This window comes from Rousettus aegyptiacus, unplaced genomic scaffold (assembly GCF_014176215.1).
Source record: "Rousettus aegyptiacus isolate mRouAeg1 unplaced genomic scaffold, mRouAeg1.p scaffold_m13_p_12, whole genome shotgun sequence".
Taxonomy (NCBI): domain Eukaryota; kingdom Metazoa; phylum Chordata; class Mammalia; order Chiroptera; family Pteropodidae; genus Rousettus; species Rousettus aegyptiacus.
Window position 1 is genome coordinate 60,002,904 of NW_023416287.1, and position 26,981 is coordinate 60,029,884.

Consider the following 26,981-nt stretch of genomic DNA (forward strand, 5'->3'; position numbering starts at 1 on the left):
CAGGACCCACCCCATAATCAGGGTGTATTCTCTAGGTTGCTGGTCTACCTCCCCCACGAGACTGTGAGTCTCCAAGGATGAGACTTGTATATGTGTCCCCACCATCTATCTATGCCAATACCTGACACTAGGAAATAGCCTACAGAGCTTCCTTAGCACAAAATCACACATGGGAAAGCCCTTTGGAAACTGTAAAGCACTATTCAGAAGTAACTGATTATTCATAGTATGTTCTCACAGACCCGAGATGTGAAAGAAATAATGCTGGATACCAAAGGAACCAACCTTTTAGTAATCGTAAGAGCTACGATTAAAATGTAAACTGTGGCACAGTACCAGTTCGGAATTTCTTCGGGTTACTGCACAATACTCAACCATTGAATATGTGGATTAACAACACAGCGAACATTTAAAAGGGCTGAGATGTAGTAAGATGTGGCAGCCTACCTATAGCTAGGACACCAACAACAGTAGTGTACTATGACTTTCCCAAAGGTCTCAATATGAGTGCAAAGGAAATGCTCAAATTTTGGACAAAGCAATGTTTTATTTTTTCCAAGTTTTCACACTCTCCTAACACACTTTTAAGGTTTAAATGTTTAGTCTGTCATTTAGGTTGGGCCAACTTCGGTTCCATTTCTTAGGTAGTAATGCACTGTTTACTCCCCAGGGTTTACTTGTGAGCAGTCATTAGGTGCGATGAGACCTTCTCCCTCTCCAACAGTCCTCTTTCTAACTTGCCCTCGGTATTCCCATGTAACTGCTCCAGTGCGTCTCTGAACTATTTCTAAGTTATTCCTTATCTCCACTTCCCATCCTGGTACACAGTAAGTGCTTAATAAATGCTGTTAGAAATGAATCCTATATTCAGAGTTTTTCTGTATAGCACTCTCCTTAGATTATTATTCAAATCCCAAGAGGTAAATACATCACTCGCGATAGTAGTTAAAATGCTGGGAATAGAATCTATGATTCCATGTTTCTCCTCAGAAGTTAAAAAAAACAAACGAACTTGAGAAACATGACTGGAACTTTATCACTCCCCTTCCCCCTGTAAAATAATCCTGAGAACAGTGAAATCACCAGCACTATGAATATTCTACTGTTATTATAAAAAATTAACATGTGAATAAACACCAAGTTGAAAGGAAAAGAAAATGAAGCCAGCATAATCAGTTTTCTAATATGCCTGTTATCCTTTTATTTAGGTCTGTGTGTTTCTGCAGCAGCATGTTTTTAAATTGCTACCTCAAATGACTGAAAAATAAATATTCCACAATTCTTTTTTTTCCCTAGAGTAAAAAACAATGAAATATTTTTTCAAGATAGAATATTGAAAATTAATTTATATGTAGTTGTGTCAGAAAGAATGTTGCAACGTAGAAAATGACATTCCAAATAAGCTGGCTTAATAAAATTTATAGAATTAAAGTTATTATCAATTAATAAAATTCTAAAAGCCCATGAACTTATCCTATAAGGACTGAGGTCGCCGAATACTATAAATATTTGAAGGGCAAACTAAATTAGAGATAATAAATCCTGCATCGTCACATGACCACTTTTATTTTATAACGGCACCTTGTCAGACTAAAAACAAATCACAAGAGGTTAACTGGTCAGCAATGTTGCATCAAAACACCAGCTGGCTACCGATTCTGCAGTCTATTCCACACATACATTAGTACGCATCAACTTTAAGTGGAACTTCTATTGATTTATACAGTCTCAAACACAGAAATATTAGAAAATTATAGCCCAATTATGCAACAGGGAAATAAAAATACCACAAGATAGAATCTAGCCAAATATAGGCTCTACTTCTAGAATACTGAAATTAGAATTTATGAAAGTTATTGCTATAATGATCGTCATAATTGTTTTAAGAATCCCAGTATTATGACTGCTCCCTTAATCCCAAACCATTCCAGATAAAATTTAATCTTTTGTGAAAAGCTGTTGACTTCATTCTAAGTCAGCTTTCATGAAGCCACTAGAGTTTGGGCAGCAATTGTGGCCATTGGAGCTCCCCTATTCCCTTTCTTCAGCACTTGAGATTTTCTAAGGCTCTGTACAGAGAAATGGGAAGGGTCTGCAGAACAAACCTAGAAGCAGGTGTAGAGGGGCCATACCATACACAAGACTTAAAAGAAAAAAAGAGAAAACAGGCTTTAGGGTAAACAAACATCCACAGGGATGGGCTTTCTGAGGTGACAGCGACAGGGAGGAGGGTGTAAGAGGCCTCTGGAGATTTCCTATCTACTAAGAGACCTGAGGAAGGGCTGGCTATTGAGCTGAGTAGATGGACACCTCAGAAGAAGAAACAGCAGAGAGGCCCTGCACAGCGTCTCGATAAGATATTTTTAAGAGCACACTTGAAGAATGAGACTAGGACTTTACCATCAGACCAGCAGTTTGTCGAATGTAAAATATTCTATGCTAAGATAATAAAACGTTAGAAAATGTTTTCAACACTTTCACATAGCAATTCATCTAATGCTGAGGATCACAAACCCTACCTACGAAGTATCACCACTGTTCCCATCAGACTGATGAGGAAAATGAAGCACAGGGACGTTCTGGGCAAAGCTGAAATTTGGCCCAGGGCTACTCAAAAGACTGTTAGAGGCCCCAGACTCAGCAAAGGCTGGAAAACACACAAAGTAAATGGAAGCATTGCATGCTGGTAATGTGTGTGTGTGTGTGTGTGTGTGTGTGTGTGTGTGTGTGTTCTATCATCTTCTCATTACTAGATTCATTTATTTGAACAGTTGATAAAAATTTTGGAATCAACAGACCATGGATTTAAAAGGAGAAACTGGAATCAGACAGGCCTGATTAAAATCCCAACACAGTTACTTACCAGTTCCTAGACCTTAAGCAAGTTGGTCGATCAGTACCTGGTAACCTTAGTTTCCTCCTTTGTAAAATGGACATAACGACCATAACCCCTCGAAGGGCTGTGTGAGGCTTAGAGACCACATAGACCCCTGCTCAAGATGTTTTGGGCACATAAATTGCCTGGGAATCTTGTTAACATGCAGGCGCTGGTTCAGGGAGACAGACTGGAGAGATTCTACATTTCCAAAAAGCTCCCAAGTGATGCAAAGGCTGCCAGAAAGAGGACCACTTTAAAGGCCCCAGAACAATTTGGTTATTATTGATGATTACAGTCCACTTCATAACTACAGAATCAGTGAGAGGATGGGACAGCTGACATGAAAGCTTTGCAAGAAGGGAATCAAGTTTATCGCTAGAGATTACAGCCCACCAAAATGAGAGCCTAATGGCTCTAACACTCCCTTCAACCACTCCTGCCCAGATCTGGTCCAGCTGTCCACTCACTGACTCAGAAGAGCTAGGAAGCTAGGAATGATGAAATAGTTCACACTGCTAAGTTATGTTCCTTAAAAGCTACATGGCAAAGACTATTATAAGTGTAGGTATCAGAACTTGGCTACAAACTCATTCTAAACACATCTCTTAGACTACAATATCAAAAGAGGCTTTTCTCATGGGTCAAACTTTTGTGTTTATCTATATGAATAGATTACCCTTGAACATTTTTTCTAAGCAGAGGAGTAGTGATATCTACAACTATTAAATGAGAATACATATAGTATACTTACTAGCTTGGTCCCTGGCATGTGATAGAAAGTGCCCAAATGAGAAACAGTGCTATAATTAATAGTTCCCTTTTTCTTGTGTTAAGAGAAGAAGAATGGAAATTAAATGGTGGGACATCTGATTAAACTAGGTTAACCTGGACAGGGAACAGAGAGTAAAACCAGAAATAGATGATTACAATCTGCCAAACTAGTCTTGACATTCTAATTTGGTAACTGAATTACTCACAAAGGAAATGACATTTATCTCTGTCATCTATCAGCATTCTTTTCCAAATTCCTCTCCTTCCCTCTCTTCCCTCCCCAGGAGCCTAGTACCTAATGCTTTCTTAAATCTGTCAGCCCTTTCAGGTAAGGACATTTTTGCCTCCTTCCTCACAGACTGAATCGAAATACCAGTGTTCACTGCCAGGTGATCAGGGGAAAGCAGTAGTAATTCAAGGTGTGAAAGAGTCTAGATACACCCAGGAAAGATTTGTATTATAAAGATGATTTTCAAATGCTATATTTGGGTGGAGATGGGGCTGAAACGGTGAGAGGCAGAGAATGGCCTGGTGATGTGGGACTAACGGAGCAGGTCCCCATCCTCTCCTTCAAGGTCTCCCCAAGTTCTCCCAGTTTTTCAGGGTTATGTAAATGGAGATGAGAACTTCATCATCCCCATACCTTCTTCGTGTGAGGAACACACTTTGGGACTTCCTTGTGCCCCACTTATTAAAAATAACCCAGTTTACTGCCTAGAGAGCCAGCAGGAGCTGAACTGTTTGCAATTAAACACAAGTCAAAAATCTCAGAATGTAGAGGGTTTCCAGAAAAAGGAAGTTCCCACTGGGGTTCCCAGAGCAGCCCAAGAGCAAACTGCTAGATGAAAACTCCACTTAAAGCTCAGACACTCTGGAGTCACAATACTGTAAGGTATCTCCTACTACTTCCATTATGTTTGAAAATTCTGTTACCCAAGACTTGTACAAAGTTTAGGATAGGATATGAATAAAAATATATCAGTCGCTAATGAAAGTTTGCTGTCACATATAAATGCATCTTTTTTAAGGAGAAAGAAAATGCTCTGTCAAGTTATTAAAATATAAGCTGAAAGGAAGGAAGTCTGAGTAAAGGAAGTGCTGAACAGATGGATGTGGAGAATCACTGAAAACGTAAAGCACGTCTAAGCAAGCTGGGCCCCCTATAGTAGTACTAAGGGACATACTGTGATCTGCATTTAGTTTAAAGCCATGCGTGTGAGGTAATACAAGCTCATGAGTGGGGTTAATGTCAGCCCAGAGCCCTATACACTCATTTCTAGACCATACCGACTAGAACACCATTCTCCTTTATAGAAACTTGACAACATTCAGAGCCCATCCTTCTCTCAAAGGAAAATAGCAGGCGAAGAGAAACTTCTATAAATCTGAAAAACCACAGAGCCTAAAACTTTATAGAGCTTAAAACTTTCAAAGTTCATCTGTTTCTACTGTGATGTTCATGTATCAAGCAGAGAATCACTTCAGCTTGGTGTTGTTCACGACCTTGCCCGTCCTCTGCAAACCCCTACTGAGCGCAAGGACTGATTCCCGTTCCTCTTGGCACCACTTTACAGGCAGAAAGAGGCTCAGGTAACAATGATTGAATTGAATGCAGCATCTTTAGAAGATCATAGTGTTAAATTAAAAAGCTTATCAGCGCAATGATTCAAATCCTAAAGTTATGTTTTCTTTCATTTTAGTTTATCAAGGTCAATCAATATCCTTTCTGAAAGGACCAATTAATCTGCACTCCCCGATCCCCTATTTAATTCTCCAAAGAACTCTTTACAAAGGCATCCTAACTGGTATAATGCAATGAATGATCAACCAAGAGAAGTAAAATAGGCCCTAGAAATAAAAGTCTGAGCATATGAGAGACCCACAGATTACTAGTTTGTACATTTGGTCCTAATATTTTTAACATAAGTAACCACATAGCAACTCCTATATTGATTTTCCTTTTGTTAAATGGCAGTTAAGATATGAAAAGATAACTTGAAATTGAACATTATTGGGGGGGGAGGTTATAAAATGTAATTTTATTTCATGTTCCTCTGCTGTTACATAGGAAGAAACTGACCTTTTCATTAACTAAAGTGGAGCTTTGACTGGCCCAGCCAAGGTGAGAATCTGCCTAAGTGGTCTCACATACAACTAGCAGTCTTGTTAGATGAAGGGGCTCTTTTTGCTTGAAATCTATATGCGATGACAAGAGGATGGCCTTTTAGGTTACATTTTTTAGGAAAGATGCAAAGATTTAAGTTTTAGACAAATGAGATCCACTTTCTCTTTGGCAACAAATATTTTTCCCTATTTCCCAGATTAGATTTAGTAAATAAGCTGACACACGAGTTTATATCTATTTAAAATAATATACCCGAGTACTAACTGCAGTATAATATGCAAGAGTAAGAGTACAGATTTCTTTCCCAAATGACTATTGCAAAACATTGAGTACATTACCTTTTAACTTTATTTATTTTGATCTCATTCTAATATTCGAGGAGACCAAAATCTTTCCAATGACATTATTTCCAAGTGGAAAAGAGATTATAGAGATTCCTAGTACAAATTAGTAGGTGCTCAGTAATTGTTTTCTGAATGAATGAAAAGTTACGTACTTAATGTTAACGACATTTAGTTCTCTACCAATTTGAACTTTCCATAAAGAAGAGCAAACATTCCTGCAACAGCAAAAGAAATGTAGCCACAAACTAACATTAAAAATTAGGAAAATATCCGTTTTAAACAGAGCAGTTAATCATAACAGCTTCAGATAACCACTGCAAAAAAAAAGTTCTCTTAAAATTGCTATAACTGCTAAACACACTACTACTTTCATATTTATAGAAGTCTGTATCCATCTTTAAGTAGAAAAAGAGATCCCCCCATCTCCCAATGCAAAATAAGACTGGTGATTATTTAAATAATACACAAAATGCATGTTTTTCTTTTCTATTAAGTAGATAGGAAGAATATTCCTTCTCCCTTTCCACACTGCAGCACCTGAACCTGAATGAAAACTGTCTTAGTGCTATCAGCATCTGAGTTCTCAAAAGCAAGGTCATGAACTATATATACCGTGTGTACCCTATGGGGAGGCTGCTCCAATTTTCAGCTTGGAAAATTAAGAACCAACTCTGAGTCTCCAGTGAAGACAAATAAAACAGAAACAGCTGATGTGTGCCACTGACTCCAGAATCTTTCAACTAATAGATTTCTTACTTACAGAATTCCTTAAAAGTATTCCTGGAAATAATCTGGGTAGGGTCAAGGAAGTATAATTTACTTGCAGCTTTGTCACAAGCTTATGAATGCTTCTAAGTGCATTTTAAGGGGCTAATTTTCACATTCTTGCTTAGTACCGGAGAACGGCACTGTACATAAAAACTTAAAGCAACAGAATCTAAACTCCTATTAGTATTCTTTTTATGAGTGTAAATGCTAAAGACTAAAGTTACAAATCTCTATCATCCAGCTAAGCTGAAGTACTGTTCTCTGAGGCATGAAAAATGCTGTATTTTCATGCAAAGAGACTAGCTATGCAGAAGTAAGACAGGCCTACTAAACCTTCTAAAATTATTTCCACTTTGGAGCTAGGAAGTTGCACCAGTAACTGGATCATCTTAGATCACAACAGCAACATGGGGAAAAAGGGAACTAAAACTACCCTTTACTTTCAACACAGCTATTCAAGAGAATTAAACACTGAATAAGTTAAAACAAACATTACGACCACCACCACCCTGCTCCCCAAAACAAAAAGCCAGGTACTACACATGAGTAAAAATCACAAATTCCATCCTTAAGTGAATTAATTTTTCAACCAGTCCCATAAATGACACACTTACTAACATCCTCAATAAATAAAAAGAGTTAATGCATTTAAAATAACAGGCTCTTCATTTCCTGAGAAACTTGCATGGTTAGAAGAGACTTAGAGTATCAGGGCGTGACTATGTTATCAAGAAGTCTAGAATAATAAGGTCAACAGTGGAATTCAGTGCCACATCACTTGAAGAGGTCCAGTCAGTATTAAGGATAGACGGACTATGTTTATAATTAAGTATTAATAACTGAAACTTGAAGTACACATGGCATTTCCTGGGGATTAATGCCCAGCTATAGTGGACAACCTAGAGTAATGCCTTGTGCCAGTAACTCTAGCCAGTCATTAATCCCCAGGAAATGCCCTGGACCTCAATTGTTACAGTGATTTTAATAAATACGGGAAGAAAAAGTTTAATATCAGCTTTTTACTTAAACATTTGTTTCATACTTAGAATACTCACACTTCATAAAGTGAGTTCTACAGGAGTTACTATAACTTTCTTAATGCTGATAAAAATTTTTTTTTACTCTAATATAAGTGAAAAGCTGACTATAAAATATGGGAAAAGAGACAACTTTTTGTAGTATTTTAACTACAGGGAACTTAGTTGAGATAATGTTCAAGAGCCCTAATAATAATATACTTATCACGTGGACACTCGAATCTGTATTTAACTTGGGAGTTAATTGACAATTCAAGAAAAAGAAAAGAATCGGCATTCAGGTTTATAGAACTGATTTATCTCACTCAGTTAAAACAAGACTGTGACAGAGGACTGTATTCCTTAGAACAAAACAAAACCAATTAAACAACCCTCCCCCCATCTTTTGTGGATTTTAAGCCATGATTCTATAGGACACTGGTGTCAAGAAACCAGCAGAGAGATGCCAGTAGACAAACTGTTTCATTATTATTCCACGGTATATATTTTAATAAACTCTTAGGCTTTTAATTCTTAATCAGATGCTATTCTTAACAGACATTTTAAGAGTTTGACTTCAGAAGAATGTGAACATTTATTTTGCTTTCAAAGAAAAACCAAACCCGAATTTTCCAAACAGAAAAAATTCTCCTCTTCATCCTTAAAACTCCCTAAAACAATATCTTGGTCTGTCAGAAATGTACTACACACACTAGAGGTATAGAAAGAAAGACACATAGCCTACAGGTCTTGTGTGTTTTAGAGAACTTTGGTGTTTATATTACAGTTCACAGTCCCTTTTTCGGTTGGCCTTGAGGCTTGCTGATTAGCTGGTAAAGGTTTGAAAGGGTCAGTTTGTCCAGAACTGGAATTTCCACTTTGGAAAAAGCACAAAAGTACCTGACATCTGTTCCTTGAAGGGCCTAAACTACACCTCCAGACTTACAGTCAAAATTTCTACTTCTGCTTGATGGCAGGGAGGTCACATTTGTAAAACCTCCAGTGGCTACTCCTGCCTGCAGAATAGAGCACAGTCCCCAAAGACCTCTGGTTTCTGACTCCTAAAGAAGAGTATTTGAGAGATGGATATAATTTTAATAATACAAACATATCCCTCTAGGAAAAATCCTAAGACGAGAAGCATCCACTTAAGCCCCCAGTCTCGACCTAGAATTTGGTACTGCTTAGAATGTTTTAATGTTAAAGCAGTTACCTTTGATGAGGACACTGAAGTCCAGAAAGGTGAACTGATTTGCCCAAGGGGGTTCAACTTCTGGGCTACCACTATTACTTTGGTGTTTTTGCCACACTCCCTTGCAGTGTGTCTTAATTATCTATATTCATAAGTCTTATCTGCCACCTAGATGGTGTGCTCCATGGGGCTAGAGAAAGACAGCAATGTTCAATGCCCCCAGTGCTGGGCACCAGAGGGCATGTTCCAATTCAGGGCCTGGCTGGTAGGGCAGATATCCTTTCCATTTAGTAATAATATTAACAACTGGCTTTAGTTATGGAAACTATAACCCAAATGTCACTTTTCATTCAAGTGCAAGCTACTGGCACTCAACTGCCAGTCTCTCTACTCTTTGCCCCCTTACAGGACATGGGATTGGCATGTTTTCTTTTTAATAATTTATAACTGTTCTTTTAACTTCATAAGTTATGGTAATATGTAATAGGGCATTTTAATGGTTATTTTATTGAAATACATTTTAAGTAAATGCTTCCTTTACATGTACCGTATTCCTGGGCTCTGCTTTATAAAACCCATGCATTCAAGGAGCGAGGCTGCGAAAGGCTTGAGCCTTTTGTTCTGCGAACTTTGAAGATTAGAGTCACTGCGCAGCGGTGATTGTTAGGGCGCCTGCCCTCTCATATCTTTTAAGGGAAGGTGTAAACTTTCCCGAAAAGCAAGAGAGTTAAGCTTCTAAGGGTGAAACTGAATCCGATTCAGTGTATTTGCTCCTTTTTCAAACTTCCCCCCAACCCAGACCTGCATTAGCACATGTTAGTCCCGAAGTGATACCACAGAAACATTTCATGCAGAGAGTTTAGCTTGGTTACCTGGGTGGGGGAAACAATAGCAGGTGAAACTACTGTGGGAGAATTGGTGCTTCTGTGCCCATTGGCTTCTGGAAGAAGAGGCAGGGGGTCGTGTTTCACGGAAACCACCACCACCGCATCCACAGGCTCCGAGGGGCGGATACAAAGTCTTTTAGGGGAAGAGGGGCCGCAGATTTCCCCTGAACCGAACACCGACTCGTACAGGGCGCGCTTGGGCGCAGCCTCGGATTTCACGTCGGGCCCGATCTGGCTGTCTTTGGGGACAATGTAGGTGTTCCCCAGCGAGGGCGGCTGGGGGCGGTGGTGGTGGGATGGATGTGTAGGGGGGTGGTGGGAGTGGTGGCGGGCCGCCCCGTTGAGAGCCTCGGCGTAGCAGCCCTGCGGGGCGGGCGAGCCCAGTTTGGTGCCGATGCCCGCGATGCTGTTAAGTGTGGCGATAGAGACGGCGCCGATGCAGTGGTTGGTGTAGGTCTTGGAAAGCTTGGCCGCCTTGGAGAGCATCTGCATCCTGGTGCCCAGTAAGTTCTTGCCGATGGCTTTGTTCTCATACCAGGTCACATCGCCCTCGCTGCAGTGGTCCCGGGGCCGCTGGAAGAACGCCTTGCAGAGAGGGTTGCGCTTCGACAAGTACTTGACGAAACTGGCATAGGGGCAGAACTCGGTGCCCGTCTCGTACATGCGGGGCAAGTTCTCCTCGTCGCTGCTCTCGGCGCGCTTCTTACTCCACGACGACGAGCGCGACTTGTGGTAGGGCCCGAGGGACTTAAAGTAGACGAACTTGCGGCCGTCCTCGTCCATGGCTAATCCAAAAGAGTCCTCCTCCAGCTCGCGCTGGTTCTCGCGGCCGCGCGTGCAGAAGTACATGCACGTCTCGAACCAGACCTTGTTGAGCAGCCCGAAGGGCGTGTTGGTGCTGAAGACGCTGGAGGTGTAGAGCTTGCGCAGGTCAGCGCGCGTGATGGCTTGCTTCTGCACCACGGGTCCTGCGCCCTGCTCCTCGAGCTTGCGAATGACCGCGGCCAGCGTCAGGTTGGCGCTGCGCAGCTCGGGGTCCTTGGTGAGGTCGAGCGTGCGGCAGTACGGGGGCTCGTTGAGGTAGCGGTTGAGGGAGCTGCGGATGCTGATGAGCGAGGACTTGCTGTAGAGCTGGCCGCTCTTGGAGCGGGCCTCGGCGTAAAAGGAGCGCAGCACGCGACACAGCGCCCCCTTGTCCATGGTCTCGAAGTCTGGGCTCTGCGCCTTCTCGCTCAGGTACTCCCGGAAGATGCGCACGGCATAGCGGGTGGCCAGCCGGGTGTTCTCGCTCAGCCGGGCCCGCTCGGGGCGCTGCAGCACGTCGGGGTCCAGCTCCGCGCCGTCCCCAGGCGGCCCGCCGCGGGCCCGGGGCGCCAGCAGTCGCGGCGGCGCCTCGGGCTCCAGCACGGCGCTCTGGTCCATATTGATCATATGGACCGGCTCGGGCTCCAGCTCCTCCCCGGCCGAGTCCTCGGGCTCCAGGGGCTCGTCCCAGTCCAGCCCCATCTCCTCCTCCTCCTCGTCCTCCTCCAGCCCCCCGCCTCCGTCCTCCTCCTCGTCCCCCGTTATCTGCACCTCCTGGATCTCGTCGTCCTCCTCCTCTTCCTCCTCCTCCTCGCCCGCGCTGCAGTAGTGTGGGCGGCCGTGGCGGCGTCCGCGGACCCCAGCTCCGCGCTCGCCCTCGCCCCGTTCCCCATTGTTCTCGGCGGCGGCGGCGGCGCTGGCGCTGCCGCCCGCGCTGGTGTTACAGTCCCCGCTGCCAGGCATTCTCGCCATATTGCCGTCTCTCTGCCAGTCCTCGGGCAGGGCGCATGCGCTATATTGGACCGCAGCGCTGAGAGCTTTTGTGTTTAATGACCTTCAGCTACCGGGAGGCAAAGCCGGGCTCTTAAAGGAGCCGCGCTCCAATTGTCAGTTCGGAGCGCTGCTCCAGAGGGGCAGCGGCGCGCAGGGGATGGAGCGGAGGCAGGGGGAAGTTAGACAGGGAGAGGGTAAAGACGGAGGCAGGCTGGACCCTCTTCCTCCCCCACCCCTTTCCCACTCCTAAGAAAACTTTGAAGGAGAAAAAAAGAAAGGGGAGGGAGAGCTGTTGGTGGGGGTGAAACACTCCCAACTTACCCTCTGGCGGAGAGGCGCGCGGGCCGAGGCGGGAGAGAGGGTGGGCCGACGGGAGGGCGGGGCGGTCTCGCTTCTCTAAGTAATGCCCGAGGAGCAGTGCCCCTTCCACCGCCCCTTCATTGCCCCCCGGAGCCGGGGGGTCGGGGAGGCGGCTGAGCCGGGCGGGCCGCGGGTGCTGCTTGGAGAAGCCCGTGTCTGGGGCCGCCCGGAGCAGAGAGGAGCAAGCAGGTTAATGAGCAGGGTGGAGGAGGCACGGCGAGGCCCCGCACCCTCTCTGCGCCCGCGGCCAGGGCGCAGCGGGCGAGGCTTGGGAGCGGGATGGGGCTGGCGGCGGCGGTTCCCCCACCTACTTGCTGGCGGCGAGGCGCGGGGGCCTGGGGCCAGCCGCACGGCTCCCAGCTCCCTTTCCGACTCTTGCAAAGGAGCGAAACGCCCCACGTCAGCCTCATCCCTTTCGACTATTCCAACAGCCACTTTTAAGCTGTCATTAAAGACCTGGGGCGCTCCCCGTAGGTCCAGGGCAAGTCCGCGCGGGTCCACCCAGCCTGGGGAAGGAGTGAGAAAGAAAGACTAGTTGGGGCGGGTGGGAGGGGAGACGCTGGGAGAGGTGCTTGGGACCCTAGGGACCCCTCCCCGCCCGCCCAGGCCACCGCCCTCCCTGCCCCGGAGCAAACTGACACAACTCTCTTTGGCGAGGCGCTCCACCTGGTTAGAGCTAGAGCAATCGCCTGTCCCTAAGGCCCGTCGGACAGGCGGAAAAAGTGAACTTGGGTCTCGGCCGCCCCCGCTGCCGTCACAATTCCGGCAATTCGGATCCCGAGCGCGCTCTGGTTCCAAGTTTGCCAAACGCCATTCGTTCATCCTCGGGGCTGCGCTGCCTCCGGCGCACGGGGGCGGGCACCTCCGAAACTGGAAAGGCGGCCAAAGAGCTCGCCGAGTCCCGCTTTCCCAGAGGAGATACTGTCCCATTTCCAGCTAAACGCCCGCCCCCGGCGCGCGGAGGGTCTACACGCGTCCTCGCGTCGCTGCCTCCTGCTCTCCTGGCTCTGGGGCAGTGCCCCCAGAGAAGTCAGAGATCTCGGCTGTTTACTTGGTGGGCTCGCGCTGCATCATAACTTTCTCCTCCTTGGGCAGCCCGAGTGTCGTCTAGCCCGCGCCAGCTCGGAGTCCCAGGGGCGAGGGGAACTGACGGAGTCAGGTCCCAACAACGCGACCCCGGCTGAGCCGGCCCTCCTGTGAGGCAGCCTCGCCAGCTCCTCGAGTGGGTCCTCGAATTTGCATCCCAGTCTGAATTCTCTGCAGTTCGACTCTGGGAGTCTTGTCAATTGCCCATTCCCTTCTCCCGGGCCCTGGGTCTTGCTTTCCCCCGGCAATTTATAATTTTCCACATCAGTAGAAACCCATCCGTCAATTGTATTTAAAAAAAAAAAAAAGTAAGAACTAGGTCTCTGGGCCGCGTGGGCGTCTAAGTAGGAGTGATGGTGTCTTTTCCAGCGATCAGTCCTCGCCCTCCGCGTGCCTCCTGGGCCTTGGACGCCGCAGAGCGTAGGAGAAACAACGCCAGGTGTGAACAAGTTAGAGCAAGTCGCTGCCTCGCGGGCCCCCTCCCGCTCCTCGGGGAAACACACACACACACACACACACACACACACACACACACACACACACACTCATCCGTCCTGCTCTCCGTAGGGAACCGTCACGGGAGGCGAGGGATCAGGAGATTACACTCCTCGGGAACCGTCCCCGAGGTGCGGCAGGCTTTGTTCAAACTTCACTGCCCCTCCCCCCACACACACACAAAATGTAGAAAGCCGTGTTTGTTTCCCAGACCCCAGGGCAGTAGGCAGCTCAGTTACACACGCGGACTCGAGCACCAGAGCTGGCACACATCAGTCGCACACGGCTACTTCTGGAGGGCTGACCCTTTGTCCCGGGATGCTCCCAGGTTTCCCGGCCGCCGCAACGCTAGGGCGGGTAATTTCAGCAGTGCTGAGAACTCAGGTGGGTGCCAGGCGAGTTACCTACCAGGGGCTGCTCCCCCGAGGCCCTCACCGCGAGCGCAGTGAACCGAGGGACTGTGCTCCCGGCTCTGCCTGGGGACTCAGGCCCACGCTCCAGCCCAGTAGTGAAGCCGCTCCCCGGGTCTCCCCACGTCAGCGGGCGGTGGGGGTCTGTCCTTCCGCCCCCCCCCCCCAGGTCCCCTCCCTTCTCCGCGAGCTGCTTTGAATTGCTTGCAGTTTGCCTGAGGCGGTGTGCTTGGTTGGACGCTCCGGGAAACAAAGCAACCAAAAACAGCTCCCAGTTGACGTCAACTTATTTCCAGAAAAGAAAATAGTTTTGTGCTCCCGGGACAAAATACCCCCCGGGGCAGGTCTCCACTGGAAAAAGCCAGGGGGCGGGGGTAGGGAGTAACAGAACCAAAAAACCCCAAGCGCAATAACTTTTTAACGGACTTGGAAAAACAACAGTTTCAGATACTGCCTGGACAGTTTGCAAACCACGGGGCAGGACCCCTGCTTACGTTAGATATGGAAACACCTTGGAAAGTATGCCTTGGCCTGATTATAGGGCGACTGTGAATCTGCTTCGTAGTACCACCTCCTGAAACGCTACCAAAATTCTTTGCTCATAATACTTCATCAAATATTAGAAAAGACCTCTTCAGATTAGTATGTACAGTATTTACCAGGAAGAACACCCAGAAAAAAACAGGTAGTTATAAACCCCCCTCTCTCCCGACCAAAAAAGAAAAATATTGCTTAATTTTTAAAACCATCAATATAAAATTACCATCGAGTTCATAAAGGAAGTTTAATAAATTATCCCTTAAAACATCCTGTGGTTCCACACGCTCAATTCCTAACTGAGAGAATTAAAAAAGGCTTTCTTATTTCAGTAGAGAGGCAACATTGGTTGACTTCTATCAGTCCAGCCCTGATTCCTCTACTTTGATTCTGCCCTATCATGAAGTCCATTCAGCCCACCACTTAAAACTGACAGCTGCCCATCACTTCTTTGTAAGGAAGTTCTTAAGATTTCTTGTGCAGAATGTATAGGTTCTTTATATAAAAATGATTCTGGTACTGAATGGAACTTTTAATGTGATTATTTAACGTCAGAACTCTTTTTAAGATGTGTTTATAACTTCAACAGGATGCTCCACATTTTTTGTCTCTTTTATAATCATTATAAAGCACCAACAATATATGTATGCTTCTCCATTTCTTAGATTACTTGAAAGTAGTGACATGGCTGTTTTGGAAGGAAAATTGCAAATGTTTCCCCCTCATTTTATAACCCACCTACTCCCATTTCAGGTTCACATTTTATTAAATGTTATGTTACAAAAAACATATTCAGCTCCTCCTCCTCTTGGTTTCCAGTTTTCTGAGCATTACCTGTTGTGTAATTGATATAGTTGCTTTTTATCTGTCTGGTTCCTCTACTAAACCAATATACCTTTGTGGTTTAGGCTGATGCCTGGGACCTGGCTAGCACTCCAGCTGTTTAACTTGAACAAATGAACAAGATCTGTGTTTAGTGAAATCCTATATTTAGCAAGAAACTTTTTTGTGTGTGAAGAAATCTAAAATATCATGATCTTAATTTCTATATTAAAATCAGGACAAAAAGTAGCTACAAGGCAACATTGTCATTTGCAGATTAAGATGAATGTAAAGACTGCTTTGCTTTATATTGCTCTACTATGAATTCCCTTTCTAGTAGAACACAATGTAGGAAATTACTACAGAAGTAAAGGGGCCAGGCAATAGAGGCATCTATTCGTTAAGAGGGGTGCTTTGGCGAGGATTTAAACTGATAAATTCAAAGAATTGTGTGGGGTCTTCAGGGCACAAGCCAGAAAAAGCATTTAGTTCATCACTTTTTTCAAGTCACTTTTTAGTTTATTTCTTGTTTTTAGTTTATCACTTTTAAGTCAGGCTTTCTCGATTTGATTACTATAAGATTCATAAAGTACTTTGGAGGTTAAATATGAATTCAAACTGAAGCTATTATGACATATCTCTGTTTCACTGTTTCACTACTAAATTCTGTTGAATTTGATTGAAGATCATTTTGAGTAATGTTTTCCTGAACTCAGATGAAAATAGAACACATGTAAATCTAACTCTTATCAAGTGGAAGAAAAAAATTTTCCGCGAAAGCAAAAACTATGTCTTATTTTATACTGTGCCTCTAGTTCATTTTCACTATAGTTCCTTAACATATTTGAGCAGAGAGATGGCATGTAGTAGACACTCAATAAACATAAAGATGTTTATGTGTGGGAAGAGAACTAATCTTCACAAAAGGCAAGTAGCAGAGTGATTAAAAGCTTCCTCTTTGAAACCAGACTGCCTATGTTTGACTATTAGTTTGGCTTTACCAGCTATACTCTTTTATGTCTCAGTTCTCTTCGTTATTTTATTATCTGGATAATAATAATAATAGCTCCTACATCAGAGGATTGGGAGAATTAAATGGGTTAATGTGACTAAAGGACATAATACAATGTCTAGAACATTAGTAAACATTGAACTGTTAGCTCTTACTTATTGAGACTCAAATATTTTCCATGCTTGGTTATAAACGAGAAAACCAAGGCCAAGAGGAGGCTGATAAATTTTAAACTAATTGTCTAAGGTCTCCCAGACCTGGGTAGGACATGTAAATTTGGTTCCATATCCTACTCTTGAGCCACTTGACCACATTCAGCTTCTAGGAACTGAATGAAGAAAAAAAAAAAATCTTCAAGGGAACAATTTGCTACCCTGAAATACTTCTGTGTGTCATTTGACTCGGGAATCTTGGAAAGCCAGAATAGTACTAAGCTGAGGCTTTAGACTGTGAGCATAGCAGAAATGGCCTAAGAAACAGTGTCACTTTTGTCATTTGGCAACTAAAACACTGGTACTATTTTCCTGGACTATTGGAAGTAGGGACCAATTTGCACCTTGGAAGAATGACAGTGAAGAGTTTAGAGGTAAAATGAATGTTCACAAACCCAACCAGACTAGAATGAGGTGTTTTCCACTGAAATCCTGGGCTTTTCTGCCTAAATCTCCTGGAGGCAAAGAAGATATTACCTATTTTTATCTTGGATGTTTTGTTTAAAAAACAGGTCAGCTTGAACTTAGCACAGTGATTGACAAGAGTAGAATTTTTAGTTTCTAATTGCTACCTGGTAACTGTAATTCTTGATCTTTTCACCTAATAATCACTGACCAGTCTCTTAGGTGTTTTTAAAGCAAGTAATGTATGAGAGGAATGTAGTTTTCCATGAGTCAAGTGTGTTTCTGTGGAGCCTAAAAGTGTGCTATCTCTCTTTGTTATAATATTCTGATAATGATACTTTGTTAATAAAGAAGCCAAATGTGAAGGCTGCCAAAGTTAAATCGAACATAAAATTAATGATAGTAGTTTCTTTATCTTCTAGTCATATTTTTAAAGGGTATGTGGGATTGAAGTAGATATTAGTCACATTATTAAGTAACATTTGTTTCAATGCCATTGCAAGACTAATTAAGGTGGAAAAGGAGATAAAGATATGGGCTAATGTCCTGTAACAAATACATATATTTTAAATAATGGAGGAGCTATTTACCGTTGTCTTAACCTAAAATGCTCTTGAAACTATCTACTATATAAAAAAGTCTATTAAGTTAGTAAAAGCAAAATAAAACAACAAAAATGTTAAAAAAAAAAACCACACAGACACTTTATGCTCGAATATTGGTATGCAAATGTTATTCTCATGTCAAAATCAATTAAGATAGCCTCTTAAAAAAGCAATAGGCAACCTCTTAAAAGCCATAAAAACGTTAATATTTTATGACCCAGAAACTTGATTCTTGAAATTCGTCTTCTTAAAAATATATATATATAATTTTATTTGTACTTTGGTAAAATTTGGTTTATTGCATCTAGGTAACTTAGACAAATGAGTTTTGTAGTACATGTCACAGAGTCTGCTCTAGAATGAACCACATTTCACAATACCTTGGAGACCTACCTTTGTTTACAAAAGTTTAGATCGTAGGTATTTGTTGAATGAAGGAAGAAGTTCAATTAGGGAGAATCATGTTCTATAGCAATGTTGAGCACTCTTTGATGAGTATCTATAATGATGGTGAAGATAAAGGATATGAATTAAGAGGGTAAAGCAAGATAAATCTTAGATCTCCTATTTCAATATCATCATGACTTTGAGAAACTTTAAGGACCAGATTTTGAAGCTCTAGATGTCAGAAATTAGTATCTAGGTATATTGTGGCAATTCACAGGACGTGCTGAAGAGTGAGTAGATACCTGCCCCGTGGCTATGTTTCTAAATGAACTAAAAAAGAAGAGGAAAAAAAGATCCCCTTTTAAATACCCAGAAGCACTAACCCACATTTTGAACTAATTGACTTACTTTTTCTTAGGAAAGCTTAATTTAACTGGTAGGGGCACATGGGTTTATCTGAATATTTAAAGAAGCCCTGGGATGGGTTTGTTCTATTTCTTTAATTTGATGCTGGAGATCCAGGCTTTGCACCTGATGGAAGAGGACGGCCTTGGAGAGGGGCGGGGACCTAACCCTCTATTTGGGATCAAAGTGTGTGCAGAGACAGGACATAGTTGATACCAGTATGGCTCATAATTCTTCATGTTTACTCTTCCTACAGTCTGTGCTTTGATTAGGGTACCCCAGAGGTCACATGATGTCATTACTCCAAATAAAAACAGGCTCGCCTGACAGTGATTGCATCTGTTTTTTCCTATCTTTTTTCTTTTCATGGCTCATTCCCTAAAAAATTTTGATAAAACTGCAGTTTATCATTCTTTTCTGATTATAAAAATAGTCTTCATTGGAAAAGGTTTGGAAAGTACAGAAATCTGGCAAAATATATATATATATATATGCGCAGCATATTTCTTTCTTATTGACATTTAGTGAGTGCTTGCTGAGAGTCTGGTCTTTTCCATTAATACTCTCAAGAATATGTGAGGATCATTCCTATTTTCCAGATGAGTAGAAACCCTGAGAGCTTAAATCACTTGCCCAACATCACACAGCTACTGAGGGTGGGACTCTAGAGTACACGTATTTTCTTAATTCACCAGACCAGGTCCTTCGGTTCTATTTCTACTGCCCGGCGGGGGTGGGGGGGTGGGGGGGTGGGGGAGGTGGGGGGGAACTCTTTCATTTAAACATGTTTCAGTGAATTCAGTGCCACATGGTTTACTGTTTAAGAACTACGTGTTTCAAAATCCATAATTTAAAATACGTAATCAGTGGGTTTTTGGCAGACTCTGCCAAGCACATGCAAAGAGGCAGGAAGGGCAGAAGATTCACTCCAGGAATATGCCTGGCCTGACTCCAGGAGGGGATGAACCTTCAGGAGGTTCACGTGGTCAATGGTTTTCCTTCCGCCTTTCTCGTAGTTACCTTCTTTCCACAGAAAAACACATTTACCTGTTCTTCATCCAACTCTGGGAAGCTGAATTGAATTGCCAGAGTTTGAAGATGAACCTCGACTCAGGTCCTTTTTGCTGTCCATATGGTAAGGCATATAGAGTACGGCTTTAAATGGATGATCACTGAAATGCCAGGAAAGTGTTTGCTCTGGCTAATGTTCCCAGTTCTGTGGTATTTTGGTCACTGAAAGGCTTCTTGTGCCTCAGTACCGTGCTGTGGTGGCTCACATGCTTTCTAAATTTGCCATTAATTTAGCTTTCTAGAATTAATGACTTATTAGATTTAAAGCCTGAGGTAGTTCCTGAACCTTAAAGTATATCAGTATCAACCAGAATCACCTAGGGAACTTCTTTTAAAATGCGGATTCTTAGGTGCTAGCTCCAGAGATTCTGATTTAGTAGGTCTCATGTACAGCCCAAGAATGTACTACATTTTTAACAAACAGCTCAGACAATTGAATACTAATATGACCACACTTTGAAAAATTCTGCCTCAAAAGCTAATATAATTTAGCAAGTTACAAAATAATTTCCTCTCTAGCAATGGTTGCTAACTCATTTTGAGGCCATGAATTCATTTGAAAATTGAATGAAAGTTATGAAACTTATTCCCAGAAGATGCATACCCACAATTTTGCCTATAATTTAAGGGTTCAACCTGCATTCTTAAAATGCTGTTGTTACCTGCTATCCAACACTATTTTAATATTTTTCCACCTCTGGCCAAAGAGTCATCATGGCTCTTTTCTTTAGTTTCAAGTGTTAACTCCCTATAATCTTGGCCCCAGTCTAATTTCTCAATGTCCTTCACTGGGTCTTCCTAACATGAATCCAGTCCTCTGCGGGAGAGTACTCCAGAGAAAGCAGTACTAGAAAGAGGAAACATGGCTGGGAGTTCCCAGGATACTGAACCTCAAACTTGAGTATACATCTGAATCCCCTAGAGGGTTGTTACAACACACTTTTGGGCCTCTCCTCAGTATGTCTGATGCAGCAGGTCCAGGGTAGGGACAGAAAATGTGCAAACTCTCAATTGATGTTGATGCTGCTGGTTCCCGGAACCCCACTTTGAGAACCACTGGCCTAGGAGAAAGATAAACATATCCAAAGGGGAGAACCTGCTCAGGAAAGGAGGAAAGATGGGACTAGGAGTTGAGGGTGTGGAGTCCAGTGAGCCTTGCTAAGTCAGTTCAGCAGGAAGGAATCTTTCAAATGACTCTATGGCTGAACCTATGATGGTGGAGCTGTGAGGAGGCTTGAATCAGCCCTGACTACCAGCTTCCTTCCTGATTGGAAAAAGTCTCTCCTCCCTTCTGTTGGTCTAAATCATCTTGATTCTTTAAAGCCTGTCTCCAAATCCTACTTCTTCCTGAAGCCTCCTCCCACCATTGCAGCTCGAAGCCAACTGTCACAGCTTTTGACCCCCATGGCCAGGCCCTTCTATCAGAGCCATCCATAGGATCTGGCACTGACCTTTGCCCTTTGGTTATAAGTGGCAAGTTCTCAGGTTGCATTTGACTTTTTTCCTCTACTCTTCACCACTTGGGGTTCCTTCTCTTTGGCAGGCTTCACACTGCGCAGCAACTGTCAACCTTGGCCATACCTTAGAATCACCAGGGGAACTTTACAAAAGTACCAAAACCACTGAGTAATTGAAGGGAGAAATGTCAGCCCTCCCTAGGTCATGTGAGTGTTTTCTCTACTTCTGTGCATGTTGAACATTTTCCCAATGACAATATATGTATCAACGCCAGGTCCCTGTCCCCACCCCCTCCACCCAACTCATTAAAAATAAAAGCTCCTGCAGCCAGGTCTGAGGCTCTCGAGGGCCACTTGTACATTCTCAGGTTTTCTGTCTTCCAGTTACTTTTTATCCTTCTACAGTCCTCTCCTAGATTACAGTGGTTCTTAACATTGAGTGCATGTTGGAATCACCTGGAAGACTTGCAAAAAATACAGATGCCTAGATCCTTTTCCTAAAGAATCAGATCCAATTGGTCCGGAAGTGGCCTGAGGAAGGGAATTTTCCAAAGCCCTCCAGGTGATGCGACTGTGCAGCTAAGGTTGAGACACATTATTATAGACTGGGAAACCTATTCATGTCCACTCAGGGGCCCTTAATATAAAGTCTTGGGTTTCCTGGATGGTCTTCAGGTGGTTTGTAAACTAGCAGAAATTGTATGCAAAATGTCTGTACATATACATCTGTGTCTTATCCTAGAACAAGGGTTTATAGCTTTCGGCAGAATCTAAAGGTCTCTATGATTCAAAATAGTTTAAGAAACATTTGTACTGATATGTGAAATAAACACATGCATCCTCTACTGCTAGAAATATAAATTGGTACTGGCTTTTTGGAGAACAATGTGGCAGTAGCTGTCAGCACATAAAATGGACATCGCTTTCAACCCAGCAATTCATTTCTAGGAATCTAGGCTGTACATAAAGAAAAATGTACTAGGATATTCTTGAAGCACTGTTTGTAATAAAGCATCATTAGATACAATCTAACTCTAGAAGTGGATGGTGAATAAATGAATTATCTTTCTGGACATAAGAATAATGTAGGTTTGGTTTCTCCATACTGAGTCGAATGATTGCTAAAGCATTTTATTAAATGAATAAAGAATGTTTATGTAAAGTATGAGTTCATTTGTTGAAAAAAACTGAACTAAAATGATATATGCGTATTTTACAAATGTACCTAACAAGCCTAAAACCACAATAATAATCTTCCTACCACCTCTACCCTCCATTCTAGGTATTTCAATTTTACTGCCTGGCACATCCCAGACCTCTCTAAAGGATACTGCCTTGCTCACTGTCACTGATGAAGGGACAGATTTGTCAAGCTAAGTGTCCTATCACATGACCACCAACTTTAACTCACTGATCCAGGATGGGTCCCTGAACAATCCCTAGGCTAACCAGAAGCCTAGATTGAAACTCCTGAGCTAAATAGTCTTTCTTCCTAGGAATTATAACCAGGGTAAGTCAGCCAGTAATGAGAAGTTTTATCTCCCCATAATCTTGGCCCTAGTCTAACTTCCCGACATCCTTCATTATGTCTTCAGAGCCATTGAGGCAGCCGGGGTGTGCTCCTGGGTCCTACTCTTGCTGAGAGCCCTGGCAGTGGGGGTGGTGGGCACAGGCAGGCACTACTTTGTATCCTGACTTATATTCCAGTCTGGCCTCCATGGGGCCTGACCATCCTAGAATCCTGACCTTGGTGTTCAATGAGGTTCCAATTCTATTACAGTCTTCCTACAACCCTACAGTTAATCACCCCTGAATTAAGTTTCTCTTACTTACAACCAAGAAATCCTAAGTGCGCCTCTTCTGTCTGCCCAGGTTCAACGCCCAAATTTCAGACTCAGTCTGAAAGCTACAATTTACCCTTTATCCCAGATGAAACCTGGACAGCATCCTTTCCTCCTCTTCTTCCTCCTTCTTACTTTCTACTTCTACTGAAGCACCAAGCTCTATCAATTCCTTTTTTTTTAAGTTTATTTGGGTAACATTGGTTAATACAATTATATAATTTTCAGGTGTACATTATCATTTGAAATCTGTGTATTCTATCCAAAGTCCAGTTTCGTTTAGCTACCATATATTTGATCCCCTTTACTCAGTTCACCCTCCCCCTAAACCCTATATTTGACCCCCTCTGCCTCATCTACCTCCCCTCTCTTCCCCCATCCCACTAGTAACCACTATAGTCCATGTCCATGAGTCTCCGTTTGTTTGTTCTCCAGCTCTTCCAATTCTAACTTATGACTTGCTTTAAATCTACCCACTATGCCTTCGTCCAAGTGTGAATTGATTATCTTTCCTTATGTATTAGTCAATTTAGACTGCCATAACAAAATACCACAGACTGGGTGGATTAAACAACAGACATTTATTTTTTCACAATTCGGGAGCTAGAAATCCAAAATCAAAGTTCCGTTAGGGCTGGTTTCTGGTGATAACTCTTTCTGGCGAGACCTCTCTTTCTGGCTTTTAGATGGCTGCCTGCTCTCTATATCCTCATATGGCTTTTAGATGGCTGCCTGCTCTCTATATCCTCATATGGCTTCTTCTCCATGCGTGTGTGGAGAGAGAGATATCTCTGGTGTCTCTCTTATAAGGACAGCAGTATTATTAGATTAGGATGCTACCCTAATGACCTCATTTAACCTAATTTTCTCCCTAAAGGCCCTACCTCCAAATATAGCTACATTGGGAGTTAGGACTTAAACATATGAATAGGGGGAGAAGGGTGGGCACGATTTAGTTAGATTTAGATTTAGTTCATAATGCCCTCCAAACCTGCTCCTCCTTATTTCCTGTTTCTGCAGTGCACCCAAGCTAGGAACCCAGTAGTCACCTTCACTGGTCCCTCATGTTCAAGTCAAATCAGTCCCATTTGGCTCCTGCTCTGCAGATCCAATGGCATCACCCTAAATCTGGCCACCTCCACTGCTCCGTGACTCAGGAAACAAACAGAGTGGGAGCTGAGACTGAGGCAGTATCATCCATGGAAAAGGGAGCAGCTCTGCATGCATTTAGGCTGTGATTAGTTTCCTGCCTTTGGATGTCCACAGGATGCCTTTGTATTCTTAAACTCGTGTGTCTTTTCCTTGAAAACTGACAAGCCCAGAATGTGCTTCCTGCCTACCTTTTCAGTGGTGCTCATCATCCCCTAACACCCACCCCACCCGCCAGCTACCAAAAGTAATTGCTTTTTTAAACCATTCCTCTTTTATCCCACGTACCTTGGCTCCTTCCTACTCCCTCGGCCCCACAACTTTTTATCCCCTACTGATGGCTGAACTCCCAGAGATCTTTATAGAATGTTACCTCCTCTTGGAAGCCTTTTCTGATTTCAGCAGGTTTGGGGTTCCCTTTCTCTATAGTAAGAGAGTATTGTGTAGTGGTTAAGTGCTTGGGCTCTGGTATTAAACAACTTGGATTCAAATTCTGGCTCTACTGCTTATGCGTTGTGTGATCTTGGCAAAATTCTTCTCCTCTCTCTGTGTCTCTGTTGGTAGAATAGGGGATTGTTGTGACGATTAAATGAGTTAATATGGGAAAAGTGCCTAGAACAGTGCCTGTAAATGCAATAAATCCTAGCAACGACCCTAATCCTGCGCGGTACCCCAGCATTGTCCACTGAACTGTGAGCCTTCCAGTCTCCGCAAAAGTCCTCTGAGGCACCTTCTCTGACTCCTTAAAGCTAGTCTCTCCTATGCTTCTCAGCGTTTTGGACAGACCCATGTTTTAGCAGATGCATGTATTGTAATTGTTATTCGTTTCTTAATCAGACGCCTTGGACTTAAAAAAAGAGAGGAGCTTAATTATTTTTCCTTTACATTCACTTTGTCTTAGCATAGGTACACACAAGGTACTCAATAGCTGTCTGTTGCATGTATTGTAATTATGAATTTACTTGCCTGTATCACCCATTAGTCTGTGAGTTCCTTGAATCCATCTTATTCTTTGTGTAAGGAGCGGCAGTGAGGAGGTAAGTTAGACTGAGCATGAACTTGGAGCCAGACAGCCTTGGTTAAATCATGGCTGTGTCACTTCCTAGCTGTGTAACCTTGAGCAAATCACTCTCCCAGTCTCATTCCAATGAACCTGACCCACAGCCCCAGCTTACTTCAATGTGCCTTATGTCTGAACCGTCAATAACCATTCACATCCCAGGCCTTTGTCCATGCTACTCCCTTCCGCTTAGGATGCCTTTCTCTCTGAGACACTTGATACATTCCTACTTATTTGTTAGGACTCAGCTCACATGTCTTAGAGGCTTTCATGAAGCATCCTGCTCTTTATCCTATGCTAATACTCCTATATTATTTTATTATAATAATATCTCCACAGAGAGGCTGTGCTGTCCCTGTATGGTTTTTTTGTTTGTTTTTTGTTTGTTTTACAACAGTTTTACAGGGCCATAGAATATACAATATCTATTCAAAACAAGACTAAAGGAAACATCCCAAAACATCAAAAGGAAAGAGATTCTTGTGATTGTATCCTAGAATGATATGATAATGTGAGTCAAGTCTTCTCGGGAGTTCAACTGATGTTTCTTTAAAGAGTAGCTATTTTGAGAGTAGAGGAGGGGAGAGGAGGTGAAGAATTCATTAACATTGGTGAGGTCCTTTGAAGATGAAGACTGCCAGGTGACAGCGCTAAGTATCAGATTACTATGTAATTAGAGATCAGGTCTGTTCCAGATCATCTCCATCTCTGGCAGAGTTTCACTTTATTTTTGCAAACAATTGAATTCTTTCATTCATAACCCTTCCTGTCATATGAATATGGTTCTGAGGTGAACCATCAAAGGACTTGGGGATCATCAGCTGAATCAGGTTGCCTTTATATATTACGTTATGGAAATGAAATCTTTATTTTCCCTTCTGTTTTTTAAAACAAGAGGAAGTGATTCTCTCTGAAAATGAAGTAAGCCTTCCCAGAATCTACTCTGGAGCTTAGATAGATAGTGAAAGCCCAACAAGAACACCCAAAGGTGCATTAAAGTTTTTCATGCCCACCTGCAAGAAACTAACTTGTATTTCTTTTTTCAATAACTTTCATTTCTTGGGCATCGGTTTGATTCTTCTGCATCCCAACTTACTTTTTGGAATAAATTAGATTGTCTTTAATTTGCTACTTGATGCTTGTGAGGGAGTGAGCATGCTTTGTTTCCAGAACTTCCCTGTGGGATGCTTAAGTGTTAGTGCCAATTTTTTTTTCAGAAGGGAGATGGAAGAGTCAGGTTCAGTACTAAGGATTAACCTGGCAGTGGCTGCTAAACTCTTTGAAATCATTAAATGAAAGGCAAAAATAGATCTGTGTTAAGTATACATAAAATTGCTATTTTGTTGACAGAGTATTTTCTTTCTGACTTGATGGCATCTTAAGTTTTATTTAGGGAAAAATTTTTTTTCACAAGTGTTCTTTACATCTCTTATACAAGTTAGCTTTTTTTTTTTTTTAATCTTAGTAGATTTTAAACCCTATGAGATATAGTTTGTCTGTTTCTTCATTCTATACCCAGTGCCTAACACAAGCACAGGCACATAGTAAGGACCAACAATCGTTAGCTGAACTGAATGGACTATAATGACTTGCCATTTTGAAATATGATTAAATAGCTGTAATTTAATTAAATATTGTTTCTTCTTCAATTAAGTCAATGCACTATTTGGTATTTTTCTTCCTGATTTTCCAATTTTCAAGTTTTCATGTCCTGTCCAAGGATCCCAGTGCTGTATCTGTGGCCTGAGTAGGGAAGCAGGAAGTCAGATTCCATAAGGACAGCAGTGTCTGTTCAGGCTCCTGCCTGTGTTTTCCCTGGCTGCACTTCCTACCCCACCAGCTCCACACCTGCATTGTAGAGGCACCAGACCAGTTCCACTGAGTTCCTT

General features: G+C 43.0%; 1 protein-coding gene across 3 annotated transcripts in view; it reads right to left on the reverse strand.

The window, feature by feature from the left end:
- KCTD1 (potassium channel tetramerization domain containing 1) overlaps positions 1 to 26,981 on the reverse strand; it is a 170,552-nt gene that overhangs the window by 73,720 nt on the left and 69,851 nt on the right. Inside the window, exon 1 of one of the 3 annotated variants that reach the window (XM_016160077.2) lies at positions 12,100 to 12,229. The exons of 1 other annotated variant lie outside the window; for it this stretch is intronic. Coding sequence is in view for 1 of the 2 variants with exons in the window: in XM_016160075.2 (XP_016015561.1) it covers positions 9,967 to 11,757 (1,791 nt within the window). In the remaining variant the exon portion in view is untranslated. One more of the 3 variants, XM_016160075.2, reaches the window with a different exon arrangement.